The sequence below is a fragment of the Alexandromys fortis genome, unplaced genomic scaffold (assembly GCF_014885135.2).
Source record: "Alexandromys fortis isolate MF-2015 unplaced genomic scaffold, M_Fortis_MF-2015_v1.1 scaffold_111, whole genome shotgun sequence".
In the NCBI taxonomy this organism is placed as follows: Eukaryota; Metazoa; Chordata; class Mammalia; order Rodentia; family Cricetidae; genus Alexandromys; species Alexandromys fortis.
This window is the reverse complement of record NW_026067996.1, coordinates 1,100,388-1,114,381: the sequence shown is the minus strand read 5'-3', so window position 1 is coordinate 1,114,381 and position 13,994 is coordinate 1,100,388. Positions and strand designations below refer to the sequence as shown.

At 53.6% G+C, this 13,994-nt stretch overlaps 1 protein-coding gene across 2 annotated transcripts in view; it reads right to left on the bottom strand.

Annotated features, from left to right (window-relative positions):
- Nucleotides 1–1,833: 1,833 nt before the first annotated feature.
- Fbln2 (fibulin 2) overlaps nucleotides 1,834–13,994 on the bottom strand; it is a 63,248-nt gene continuing 51,087 nt past the window's right edge. For both annotated transcript variants that reach the window (XM_050160318.1, XM_050160319.1), the window contains 9 exons: nucleotides 10,769–10,903; nucleotides 9,416–9,553; nucleotides 7,745–7,888; nucleotides 7,503–7,631; nucleotides 7,190–7,315; nucleotides 5,514–5,630; nucleotides 4,989–5,117; nucleotides 3,783–3,906; nucleotides 1,834–2,659 (listed from right to left, as the gene is read on the bottom strand). In XM_050160318.1, coding sequence (XP_050016275.1) covers nucleotides 2,302–2,659; nucleotides 3,783–3,906; nucleotides 4,989–5,117; nucleotides 5,514–5,630; nucleotides 7,190–7,315; nucleotides 7,503–7,631; nucleotides 7,745–7,888; nucleotides 9,416–9,553; nucleotides 10,769–10,903 — 1,400 coding nt within the window. In that variant the 3' untranslated portion in view covers nucleotides 1,834–2,301. The remainder of the gene's footprint in view (nucleotides 2,660–3,782; nucleotides 3,907–4,988; nucleotides 5,118–5,513; nucleotides 5,631–7,189; nucleotides 7,316–7,502; nucleotides 7,632–7,744; nucleotides 7,889–9,415; nucleotides 9,554–10,768; nucleotides 10,904–13,994) is intronic.

Sequence of the window (13,994 nt, the reverse complement as noted above, 5' to 3'; positions counted from 1 at the left end):
ATGTGTATGAATGTTTTATGAAGCACAATTAATAAAAACTACGAGAAATTGGGGTTCAACCTGAAGATCTGAAAAGCAAAGCCGCCAGTCACCGGCTCTTACCTCCACCTCAGTCTGAAATGGCGATCCTGCCTCCAGAAATCTCAGAATGAGACTGTTTCTTCCTGTTTAATAATCCTCTCTAGGGCTGGGATTAAAGACCTGTACCACTGGGATTAAAGGCATGCATGCCCAGTTTCTACAGCAACTAGTGTAGCTACTGGGATTAAAGGTGTGTGTCACCACTGCCTGGTCTGTAAGGCTGACCAGTTGGGCTGTTTAACTTTCTGTTAAAGCTTGCCTGAAGACCAGAGAGTTAATAAAAATGAAATGCCACTATACTGCTTTACCTGCATGTGTGCATGTGCACCACGTGTGTCTGGTGTCTACAGGGACAAGAGGGCATCAGATCCCCTGGAATTAGAGTTGCAGATAATTGTGAGCTGCCATATGAATCTCTTAACCACTAGGCCATCTTCCCAGCTCCCATGTTTACTGCTTTCCTTTAAAAAAATGTATTTAGAAAGTGAGTGTGTGTGCTCATGTGTGTGTGTGAGAGAGAGAGAGCACGTATGCACGCACATGCCAGAGCACGAGTGCAGAGGTCAGAGGACAGCTTGTGGGAGTCAGTTCTCTCCTTCCACCATGTGAGTCCTGGGAACCCAACTCAGGTCTATCAGGTTCCTTTACCCACTGAGCCATTTGCTGGCCCTCATGCCCAATTTTTGTTTTTAAAATTTCAACCACAGCTTAAAACCAGGAGAATTTATACCAAAATGTGGTTTCTTAAAAAACATCTTTAAAAAGAATGCCAGCCACTGGGGGCTATGTGCCACCATTCCCGCGGGCCACTTCTCCAGGTTCTACCCACTGCTCCCAGTAAGATTTTCTACACCCAGCCAGAGCTGGTGTCCCAAGCAACTGTGTGCATGGACACCCACACTGCTGTTACTACCTGTGACACACTCAGCCGTGCCTATGCTCTCTCCACCATCTGGTTTTCCTGTGTGGTACTAGAGAGTGAACCAACCAAGTGCTCTACCACTACACTACATCCTCAGCCCCCCCCACCCTTTTTTTTAACTCTGGGACAGAGCTACCACTAACTGTCAATCCTCTTGCCTCAGTGTCCCAAGTACTTGGGATTACAGATCTGCTTGACCCAGCTCAGTTTCCATCCCATAGTAATATACTGACTGCCGCTTGCCACATGTTAACTGTTCTAGACTGCTCACAGAAAGAAACCCTGTCTCAGGGGACACACAGTGGAGTTGGCATGCCCACTCTGACCCTCGCTGTAGACCTTAGGCACCGTCCCTCTGCTCTCAGGGCCCTGGTTTCCCACGTTCTCATAGGTGCCTCCTTGGCTGAAGCCTAACCGAGCTGAAATCACACAGGCTCAAAGAAATACGTATCTGTTTTAGCCCCACCCAAGTCCACTCAAGACCTGCTGCCATCATATCCAAGATGACAAGGCAAGCAGCTAGGGTCCACATCTGAGGAGGAGGGGGCAGCAGGAGGGAACGAGTGTGGGCAGGAGGAGAGGCTTGTAATGGAAAAAGGTCAGCTAACTGACCTTCGGATCTCACTCTAAGCTCATCACTAGGTTACGGGCCCTGTGATGTCCTGGTACTGATGTCAAACTCCAACATTTTTACAAAAGAAAGGAGACAAAGAGACTAAATAACCTTTTTGTGCTATTTGATCAATTTTAATAATGTATACATACTATTCTTATAATTAAACTATAGCAAAAAAAAAACTTGAGATGAATTCTTTCTTCTTTTTTTTTCTTTTTTCTTTTTTTTTTTACACAGGATTTCTCTATGCAGCCCCAGCTGGTAGAACTCCTAATATAGACCAGGCTGGCCTGGAACTCAGAGAGATCTTTCTGCCTCTGCCTCCCCACTGCTGGGATTAAAGGCCTGTGCCTGCCACTAGGCACAGATGGGTTTGTTTGTCGTTTTTTGAATTGAAAAAACACAGTGGGACCAGGAATAGAATATCAGCTTTAGCCAGAGTCACGGAGTGGAGTTCTGAAGCCCCTTGCGGCGGTTTCCAGTCTGCAGGCCATCATCCAGTCTTGGGTGACCTTGACCTGTACCCATTGCCTGCTGGGGAACATCTCCCTCCTTTCCAGGGCAAAGACCGGAGACCAACATATCAGCATGATTATGTTAGGTCACAAAGTCACAGTAAAGGCCACTCAGCAGTGGCACAGCTGCCCAGATGCCACCTGGAGGGACTGGCTCACGTGGCACCTCATGGGGCAAAGGTGGTAAAGAAGATGTACATCTTGACCAGGAAGGTAGTGACCGAGCCCTGCCGCCACAGCTTCATCTCGACATCCAGGGCAAAGTCCCGGGGCTCTAGGACAGACCTCTGCAGGGATACCACGCCAGTGTAGGCATTGGGTCTGCTTGTGACGAAGTAGCCCTCCTCATTACCCTTGGTGATGGTCAGAGAGATGGTGTCCCCAGCAAAGGCAGGAGCAGGGCCAATGCGGAAGATGTGAGCGGGTACCAGTAGGCCAGTCTGGAAATTGAGCTGGTAATACGTGATGCGGGCTGGCGAGGTCTGGCACTCGGCGATATCCTGGCATGTGGTGCGCTCACACTTCCTGTGAGGGGAGGACGTTTGGTCAGTGGCTGGGGACCCTCACTCCCATCCCAGAGATGGGACAGAACCCAGAAGCTGGCTCAGGAACCAGAGGACCAGAGGTCAAATGTGAGCTCTACCCTTAGGAGTCCAGATATCACTTTACCTCTGGGCCTCAGTTCCCACTAAGAGATGGTCTCCTGGTGGGGTGTGGTTGGCAGTGCCCAGCAAGGGTCCCAGCAGGCCTGTCAGCAGCTCTTTTTCATCCATGTTTGCTCCTTCCTTTCTTCCCCTCCCACTACACCCCACTTCCTGATACAACCTGAGTGCTGCCTGCTGGCAGGCACACTCCACCTGTCTCCTCTTGCAGGGATGGGTGTTGTCACCTCCAAGTTAAAGTCAGCTTAAATTCTGCATCTCCCTCACCTAGTGGCCTGCACTAAGGAGGCCAGATCCCAGGCAGCCCTTGAGAGGCTGAGGGGCGAGGAACTGAGGCCTCAGTCTACAACCTGGTGAGTGCCTGGCAGGATCCTACAAATGCAGCCAGCAGCCAGATGACAGGGTAGGGACAGGAACAGCTTGATGGTGTGCTCAGGAGGCCCCCACTGGGGGTTGTCTCATGAAGCTGCACCATGAGGCTGCTCTGGCTGCAGGTCCCCAGAACTCCCCGGGAGGTAATGAGTAGAACTATAGCAAGGGGTCAAACGCTGGGGGGGAGGGCAGGTAGACAGTAGGTGAGGTACGAGGGGTGTGTGTGCGTGCATGCATGTGTGCGTGTGTGTCTGTGTGTAAGGAGGTGAGGTTGGGAACTGAAGTTCCCAACAAATACTATGTCTGTGTTAAAGATTCTATAAGGTTAATTAACTGATTGACTTCATAAAACTGCTTCCATGAGCATGTTATTTGAGGCAACCTTAATTCATGTTCCTGGGCTGTGGCCATTCATACCTGGCTCCAGATTAAACTGACTTGTCTTGGAGGTGACAGCCCTCTATGTACCTAGACAGCTCTCTATTCCTCTATTCTCTTCCTAGTGCTTTACAGGAAGAGGCAGGAAGTGGCCACGGCAGGGACCACCTGCCATTGGGCCTGTGGCACAGGGGCCATGAAGGGCGCTGGGTCACACCAGAGCTGAAGGCACTCACGTTTCCGAGACACGGACATAGTTTGGTGGGCACTCGAAGCGCAGGCAGCGGAAACCGCCCTGGAGGTTATGGCACGTCTCAGATTCAGAGCAGTTGTGGGTGCCCAGTGCACACTCATCCAGGTCTGGGAGGGGAAAGTAGGGCTGATAAGAGAGTCCTCATGATGTAGAAACCCAGCCTGAACCACTCCCACCCGGCTGGAGGCCTGGGTCCCAGACACCATGTGGTCTAAGAGTGTGGCTCACTGTCCAGCCCCATCACCATCACACAGCGGCAGTGGGCCCTGACCATGCTGGCTTCTCAGGTTCTCAGAACAAAGTGCAAGGTGCCCACTGCACAGCAAGTGCCCCACTAATGGGGATGCAACCTGGTGCTGGACTAACTCCCAGGACCCACAGCCACCAACTGAAGGCAGAGTTGCCTACCTGTCCTCCCCATGCCTAAGGCACTCTTTCCCTCAAGACACACGGGGGCAGGAAGAGCTAACCACCGAGACCCACTGATCTGTTCACTGCACAAGGCCACCCAGGATTCAAGTCCAAAGCTTCTCTTGAGGAGGATTCAGGGCCCTTCCCACGGCCACCTTGCCTTGATGTCTTGGCAGGCCCAAAATTTTGTGGTCAGTGGCACTGGTTAGAATCATAGCTCAGGGATCCAGCTCAGAGGGAGAGTCAAAGTCACTCTGGTCCATCCCAGAACTATCTCCTCTGTAGCAAATCTGATAAACTGCTAAAGCTGGGGCTTTCTGTGTCCCCAGTGGCAGAGCCACCTCCCCTATCTCCTGACTCGCACTGTGGTGACAGGGGGCTGTCAACCTGCACTAGACAGTGCTGACCTCCCTTGGACTCCTTCCCTATATCCCGGCCTGTGGACCACACACTTTCCTGTTCCAACCTGCTGCTAGACAGTGTGATGGAAATTTGAGGACACCAACTTGGGTCTCTGAGGCTCGTAGACAGTTCCCTGTCTCTTCACACCAGGGCAGGGGACAGGTTCATGGCCAAGCCTGGGAGATTCTATGCTGGCATGAGTGGCTGGAAGCCCATCCTCTTCCTTACCCCAGGACTGGACATGGGACTATTGTCCCGAGCAGAGCTGTTCTGAGCACATGGGATTAGTGCAGCTCTCCAAGCACGAGGCAGTTTGCAGCGCCTAGTGTATGCACAGAGCTGTCCAAGGCCTGGTGGAGTGGAGGCTGTCACTTACCCTTGCAGGACCTCCCATTGGCCATCATAGTGTAGCCCTGCTCTGGGCATGCACACTGGTAGCTCCCAGGCACGTTGACACAGCGGAAGGTGCAGAGAATGCCAGCGCCCTGTGCACACTCGTCGATGTCTGCCAGGAAGGGTCAGCTGGTGAGCCTCAGCCAGCCATCCACCGGCACAGCCGGGAATCCCAGGGGCCCGTTTTACAAGGGAAGACAAGAAGGCTCTAATGGTGCGTGTGATCTTTTCAGAGCCACATAGACGATGGGGGCTAGAACTGGAGTGCACCTCACACAACAATGTGTGTTACTGATCATGACGGTACCAGCCCGACTTGGGTGATACACTCCTGTTGAGATCAGGGTCATCATCTCACTTTACAGCAGAGGAACCTTAGGTAAGAGTAGAGAGACCCAAGGTCCCACAGCAAAAACACTGTAAGCTGGGATATGAACTTAGACCTATCCCAGCACACAGGAAATGGGTCCCTTCTTCACAGAGTCCGTGGGGGAAGACAGGTGCCCACCTGTGCAGCTATGCCCATCCTCTGCCAGCTGGTAGCCCTGACGGCAGTAGCACTGATAGGAGCCGTAGATGTTGGCACATTCCTGGCTGCAGCGCCGGGCCTCACACTCATTCACATCTGTGGGGATACAGTCTCCATCACGGTGGAGCCTCCCAGCCCATATATTGGGCTGGGCTGGCTCACCCGTATCCTTGTTCAGACAGCCATTCCTTTCATCCACCCATTGGTGAGGGTGGGACCAGGCAAGGAACACAGCAAGAACAGGTCCTCTGGCCCCAGGACAAAGTCAAGGCAGAGCCTGGTGCTATCCTGCTGGGGACATACAACTGCTGGAGCAGATGGCTCTCGAGCCACCTGGGTGCACCATAGGCCAAGAGTTGACACCGCATGAAAGTGGGGGAGGGTGCAGGAGCTGGAGTGGGGGTGAATCAGGAAGGTTTGTTCATGACTTCCTCAGAGCATCTGCCCACTGAACATTTCAGAATAGACTGTGCCAGGCCCACACTGGACTTGGGGAGACAGCTATGAGCAAGGCAGACAATATCTTCTGGGAAAGCTAGCTCACATGGACAGAGGAGAGGAGAGGAGAAAGAGTGGTAGAAACGAGACGGCTAGCATGCCTAAGTATGTCAAGTGGCAAGGGGGAAACATCAGAGAAATGGGAAGGGGGTGCCTCACGGTGGTCCTGTGGTGGGCTGCAGCCTTATATAAAGTGGTCAGGGAGGATGTGATCAGCGGATCAGGGCCATGTGACCATCTGGGAAAGGGGTTCTTCAGGTAGAGGGCTCAGCATGTGCAAAGCCCCTGAAGTGGGAGCTGCTGGGTGTTTCTGAGGAACATCAAGGAGGCAAAGGTGGACAGGACAGAGGGAATGTAAAAGAGGGCAAGCCATGCCTGACGGTGTCTAACTCCTAAAATCCATGCCATTCACAAAGACATGTATCAATGTGTGGTTTGGTCCGCTCTGGGCAGCGGAATCCATGCGCAGTTCACCTCCACGTCTCCAGCACGCAGCAGTGGGAGCGCAGAGACGAATGTAGGAGCTGTGCCTAGGCAGAATGCTGAGACAGAGGCCCTGCCCGCGCCAAGCTGCTCACGCCCAACCTGGATGTGCTAAGCCCAGAGGACTGGGAGTCCCACCGAAGTCTCGGGAGATCTTTCTCATGTGGAAGAGAGTGAGGGAGACAGTGCAAAGAAAATGGGGCCAGAGATGCCATGACCCAGCTTCTCACTGAGCTTCCTCATGACTTCCTTCCCCAGCAGACCGAGCCAGCTGCACTAGGGGCATGTGTGGAGACAGTGTGCCATCATTTCCCCAGCTACAGGCCCATCACACTTGAGAAGACTTGACCCACAGCCATAGTCCATGCCCACACTTGGTTTAGGTCAGTGTGTACCTCAAGGCTTATGCCATCGGCAATGTGCAAGTAGCAGCTAATTCTACATTCATACTGAAATTCCTGAAAAGCCAGAAAAAATAGACTCTCCTAAACCTTATGGATTGGTGACATCATCCCTGGGAACCACGTGGCCATTGCTCCTTCACCTGAGCTCTCACGGTTGCCTTGTGGCATCTTGGCAGCAAACTCCCTGTGATCGCAGCAGGAGCAGAGCCTGTCTGTCCAAGTGGTATCTAGTGCCTGCGGTCAGAGGTCAGAAGTCAGGGTGGGAAGTACCTTCACAGTGCTTGCCATCTGCAGCCAAAATGAAGCCGGCAGCACAGGAGCAGCGGTAGGAGCCCGGTGTGTTCTCGCAAGTGTGCTGGCACAGGCGGCCCGGTGAGATCCAGCATTCGTTCACATCTGCAGGGGAGACAATGAGCAGCGGGCACAGAGTGGGCAACCGCACGGGAAGTGGTCCAGAAATAGAGGTACCCAGGGTAAAGGGTGAGAGGCAAGGAGGACAAGAGGGCTAGAACACGGAGGAAGGGGTGGCTTGAAGGCTGATATCCAGAAGTTCCAGGGGATCCCAGACCCCAGCATCCCTTACCGATGCAGGTCCTGCCGAATGCATCCCACTGGAAGCCGGGCTTGCAGTCACAGCGGTAGGATCCAGGGAGGTTGTGGCATAGCTGGCCCTCACCACAGCGGTGCACACCTGTTTCACACTCGTTCACATCTGTGGGGCAGGCAAGTAAGGCACCCTGAGGTCTGGACGGCTCCTCTACAGGGCCTCTTGGGCAGAGAGCTAGATGGGGAGGCTGCGTGGATTCAGGGAGGCTCCAACCTTACCCACACACTCAGAGCCATCCTCATTGGCATGGTAACCACGCCCGCAGACCAGGGGGTTCCTCTGACATGTGTAGGAACCCACTGTGTTGATGCAGCTGAATCCCGGGCGGCAGGGCTCCAGCAACGATGTGCATTCGTTGATGTCTGTAAAAGGGACAGGGTGCTGGAGAGCCTGTTTCACCCACTCCTATGCTTGTCTGACCAGTTCTGGGCCTTCAGCCTAGACCATCCCACCCCTGAACCCTGATATATGAGAGTCCCACCTCCAGAAGCCAGAGCCACTAGGCTGACTACATCTGTCCACATCTGTCCAGTGGAACAGCTAAAGCAAGGGGAAGGCAGGCAGCTGGGGTGACTGGAATGGCAGCTCTTGCTTTCCAAACAGTGCCTCCAGTACTGATAATACAGCGGCCTGCCAGCTGCTCCCCCAACTCTGCAGTGCTCTCTCTCTCTCTCTCTCTCACACACACACACACACACACACACACACACACACATATAGAGAGAGAGAGAGAGAGAGAGAGAGAGAGAGAGAGAGAGAGAGAGAGAGAGCGAGCGCTCCATTACCTGCCACACACTGTCCCTAATGTTTCTAGTGCTAGCTTATTTCATTCCTCAGGCCATTGGCCAGTGTTATCTCAAGGAGACTCTCCTGGCTGGTTATAGGTTGTTAATTATTTATCAGAGTACACATGAATTACTGATGTTCTTATGAACATGACTGCCTATTTGGTCTCCTCCCCACAAAACAGTTCAGCCTATGTTATGGCTGCCCTACCTAGAACCCTGGAACATAGGAGGCACTCAGAAACCATTGAGGAACTGCGTGGATATGTAAAATCCTCCCCTCCTTGCCAGCTCTGGCCTGGAGGGTGGTCCCAGGGCCTGCAGGATCCCAAGGATCCCATGTGCCCTGGGACATGGTGCTGGGAGACATTAAAGGCAACAAGCACTTGGGCAGGAAGGGATCCAGCAATGAGGCTGTCTGGGGGAACCCCAGAACCTCGATGAAGCTTCAGACAGGCAGAACCCCCTCTGCCATTTGGTCTCTTTGTGATGAGCCACTGTTGTCACATGGACTGCCTGTCACCTGACCAGTCCTGCCTCCTGCACACTGCTAGCCATTTGCCTCTCTCATCATCCCTTCTGCCATCTGTGTTCTGACAGGAGCCAGGTCAGCAGCTCTGTGGACGTGGTCTGTCCTGGCTGTTTGGGAGAAGTGAATGACATATCTCAGACCTTCTCAGGACATCGTGCAACAGTGTGACCAGCATCCGTCACACTGGATGTCCCTACCCTAAGCTCAGCATGGAGCTGATCTAGAAGAGCTCAGCTTCACTGAGCTTTGACAGTAAAGGTTCCCGTGGGTTTCACTACAGTCGGGAACCCTGTGGCATTGCATCATAGACCTTTCATAGCCCTTTCTTCCTGTCACCTGGGTCAAAAACACATGATCTGCATTCTTCCAGTGTGGTCCCACAAGACGGTAAACTGAGGCCTTGAGAGGAAGAGCTCCAGGGCAAGCAGAGCAGCTACCATTTTGCATATATCCTAACCACCCACACTCAAAGGATGAAGACATGGAGGCTTAGAGAAAGGAGCAGTCACTTAGAATCACCAGGCCTTTAAAACTCTCAGGACCCCAGGAACAACAGCCCACAGCCCGCTTACCCACGCAGTTGCCCTCCGGGTCCTGCAAGAAGCCATCCATGCAGCGCTGCCGGGCCTGGCAGTAGAAGGAGCCTTTGGTGTTCTGGCATGAGAAGCCTGGCTTGCAGTTGTGTGTGCCTGTCACACACTCATCCACATCTGTCATACAGAGGTCGGGCATCAGGGGTGGGATGCAGGTGCACCCCATCCACATATCCAGCAACCCTGTCACACGTCCCATCCTCATGCCCCGTAACCTCAGCAGTCACAGAGGTCTGCATCCCGGCAAGGCTGCAGAGCCAAGTCATCAGGGAGGCTCATGTTCCAGGAGTAAAAATGCCACAACCACATGCCCTGAGTTCCTCCATGGTCCCGAGCTTCTCCATGCCCTGAGCTCCTCCATGGTCCCGAGCTTCTCCATGCCCTGAGCTCCTCCATGGTCCCGAGCTTCTCCATGCCCCAAAGCTTTTCCATTCCCCGAGTTTCTCCATGCCCCGAGCTTCTCCATGCCCCAAGGTCCTCCATGGTCCTGAGCTTCTCCATGCCCTCAAGCTCCTCCATGGTCCTAAGCTTTTCCATGTCCCAAAGCTTCTCCATGCCCCAAAGCTTCTCCACATCTGAAGCTTCTTCATGCCCCGAGTTCCTCCATGGTCCCCAATACTATGCAAAGCACATGAGGTGATTTATGTCATCCTCACAGCAACACAAGATGTAGATCCTGTGACTAGCTCATCTTCCTGAGGGGGAAACTGAGGCACGGGCAAGGTTCCATTGCTATAGAATGTTAGGCACAGACAGAAAAATGTGAGATAGGAGCACAGGGCTCAAAGCTGGGGCCCTTGCTGCGCTCCTTCCTCCATATCAGAAGCCTCTATGCTTGCTGTTCCGTAGGCCAAAAACACCCTTCCAGGTAAGTGACCATCGCCTGGATCTCAACTGCATTCTCACTTTTATGGGGCCTTTATAGATCTGCACTAAAGACACACCCTTCCACCTCCCATGGCCATTCTGCCACCTCTAAAGTCCCCTCTTCCCCATACCAGAAGGTCACAGAAAGGTCACCTCACATCAGTGCTTCTGGTACCCAGAACCCCATCTGGCATTAAAAGAAGTTTGAGAAGTATTTAAGATGCTTTAAAAAAAAAAAAAACTCTTCTTTTATAAAGCTAGAATTTCCCAGTGAAAGGAACATGAGCAGTCTTCCATGTGCAAACGGGGAACTGAGGCACAGTGAGGGGAGAGACTGGCATAGAGGCCAGCAGGTGGTAGGAAGGCCAGGGGCAGATGGCAGGAATGTGGGGGTAGGGACATCCCTGGGGTGTGGTCAGCCTGGGGTGCACACGCATGTGAAGCTGGGCCTCAGCGCTTTCTCACCCGTGCACTCGCCGTCTGTGAGCTCGTAGCCTGGCTCACAGGTGAGAGACTTGTAGCACTGGAAGGAGCCCGGCGTGTTCACACAGTGCTCATCCCGGGTGCACGTGTGCAGGTCCGTCACACACTCGTTGATGTCTGTGTGAAGATCAAAGCAGCTGTCACGGCCAGCGGGGGCTCCAAGTACACAGGCCTAGCACAACCAGGTACCAGGAGGCAGAAAACCCCAGGCTCTGACCTCAGGTACTCACCATGCAGGGAGAAGCACGTGGCTGATGTCCCTTCCAAGTATCCCTTTCATTCAACAGAGATTTATCACACCCTCTACGTGCCAAGCAGGGCTCTCGGCAAGAGGGATGGGTGAGTGAGTGAGGCAGAAACACCCGCCCTTGGAGTGGCCACTTGGAGATGCTGGCATAGGCAATGAGGTTGCTCAAGAAGGCTATGGGGACCACAGCAGGAGGAGGGCAGGCTGAGGTGTAGACAGGGCAAGCAAGTTTAAGGTAGGGACGAGGAGCACTGTCAGAAGGACGCGTCTGAGCAAGAATGTGAAGAGGTGACAGCAGGAGCCACTCTGACAGTCCAGGCAGAAGGAACAGTTATATGACAGCCCAGGTGAGTTCAGGACCAGCCCAGAGGCAGGAGTGGCTGTGGAGGAGAGAAGAAAATGTGAACAGATGAAGTTAGGACAAGCAGAGGATGGGAGCCATAGAGGGCTCCTGGTATAGGAGTGAGGGCATCCTGGCTGGAGCTGAAGAGTTTAGGAGGAAATATAATTATCCCCAGAGGGATGGTGGCTGGTACCACTGGGTGTGGGAGAGGGCAGGAGCAACAAGACCCACTGATGGGCAGAGAACCAGGAAGTCAGTCAAGCTTTGGGGTCGAGCAGCTAGGTAGATGCCAGCACCTGGGAAGGAGTAGCCGGCTGGAGCAGGTGTGCAGAGGAAGGTCCCAGAATTCTCCGGGGCTAGAGACTGACCTCTAGGCTCACTGAAGGAGCTGAGGGGAGTGGTCTGGTGGCTGAGGTCACTTTAGGGAATGGGTACATGAGGAAGAGGCCACGGATGGACATAGGAATATTATAGGAACGAGCAGCTGGGAGGAGGGAACAGAGAACGGACACAAAAGGAAACAGAAGTCACCAACCTAGAATTGCCTCCAGGCCAAGGCTAAGGTCCCATGGAGGCTCTGCCCAGCCCTGCTTCTCCTGCCTGTACCTGGGAGGTAGTGGCACTAGGCACAGTCTAGTTGCTCAGTGCCACACTGGCCAGTGCTCATTCTGTGCCATGTTCCTGGGGCCACACAGTGGGTCAGTACAGCCCCTGACCTTCACGAGTGGCCAGTCGAATGGCTGGATCATGGCAGGCAGGAAAAGACACAGATGAAGGCATGTGAGGTGCCCAGGGCTCAGCTTAGAGGACTGCCCGCCCAGGACCAATGCCAGCTGCTTCTCGGGGTGCTAATGTTTGAGTTGAATCTATGAGGATAACTAGGGGACCAAGTAGGAAAGTGGGGGAGGGAAAGAGGCCCTTCCAGGGAGAGATGGCATGGCCAGGAATAGGGACAGGGAATTGACGGTTCTGGTCAGCCACCACAAAGACTTCTGACTTAGAGCTGGACTGGCCCAGGGACGCAGACACCCAGGACCCCAGAAGTTTCCCACAGCAGGGAGGCCTCATTATTGAACGACAACTACCACTCAAAGGATCACAGAGGTCAGAAAGTTACAAGAACTGATGAGACTTCTTGTGATACGGGGTGGCCATTTCACAGATGGGAACTCTCTCTGCAAAGGGATGCCACTGGACTGAGTTATGCAGTCAGCAAGGATGAAGTCAGGGCACGTGGTCCAAGCTACACCCTTTCTTCACCTCTTGCTTCCCGCTGCAGGGGGGCCCCAGAGCCAAGGTTGCACCATCTCAGCTCCCCACTGTTCAGTCCAGCTGGGACTTTCATAAGAGTAAAGCACGGGGTGGGGCGAGGGCTGTGTAGCAGAGGCCACACCCAGTCCCGTCCCCAGTTTCCAAGCCTCAGTGGCTTAGGAACCCTGCCAGAGCTCCTCCCAGGAACTAATGCATCTGACCTCCATGGTGACTTTCAGAGGCAGACATCATCATAGATCTCTTTCTTAGGGGGAAACTAAGGCTCAGAGGGGTTAGTGGATGTCAGCAAAGCCACACTTCATCTTAGCATGATCCTGTCCCTCCCCTGTCTGGGTTATTGCACCACAGTGGAGCAACTGGGGAACCCCCAAGCCCCCAAGCAATATTTGCATGGAGCAGGAGAGAGGGCTGACAGTTTTTGCAGAACACAGAGGGAAGAAATAGAGCCTGCTCATAAATCTTGCTGAATGGAATGTAACTTGGCTTCCTTATCCTCGGGCCCATCTTCCAGCTGCTAAGAACCCTGCAAGCACAGGTCTTAGCTGCTGAGCCAGGGAGTGGCAGATGGGAGGATATCCTACAAAGGGGCTCACATGTCCCCCAACAGGCACACACAGACCCAGCCCACCCAGGAGGAGCTGTCACCACTGGCAAGCACGTCAGAGGGTCATGTTGTACCACAGCTGCAGCCAGGCAAACATGTTGGCCAGCGCTGCTGCCCAGCAGCACAGAGGAGTAAGAGGATATGTCCAGGCTGGACATGGTCCCCAAGCACAGACAAGACAGACAGGACTCCGGCCGCAAGCCCTGAGCACTCTGCCCAGTTTGTACCACCACACCTTTGTCTCAGCTGCCTCCTTGCTGCTCTGTGCCCATTCCTGGAAACAGGGGTAGATTCCTCCTCTCCTGGGTGCCACTGGCAAGAATGACATCTCCTGTTGCCTGTGTCCCTGTCATAACACTGGCTAGGCTTCCTAACTTCCCCACTATTGCTGAGATGCCCAAGTCCAGGGCTTTTGTTTCCTCAGTGAGAATACCAGATGACCCAGACACAAGACAGCATGGAGCCCATCCTTGTCCACAGAACCCCAGAGTCCCCGCCTACATAGGTGTAGGGAGACAAGAGGCCCAGGCATGTGTGGGCTGACACAGGGCCCACACTCTCCCTGTCCACGGAGGGAAGACTCAGAGTAGAAAGTGCCATCTGTGTGGCTCAGGGCCACATGGCAAACGGATGCTGACCTGGGTCATCTGGACCCAGTACAGTTCACTTGCCTTTTGGGAGACTCCAGATAAATCTGTAGGCAATCTAAGAGTCTGAGGTGACAGGCTCTATGACCCAGGCT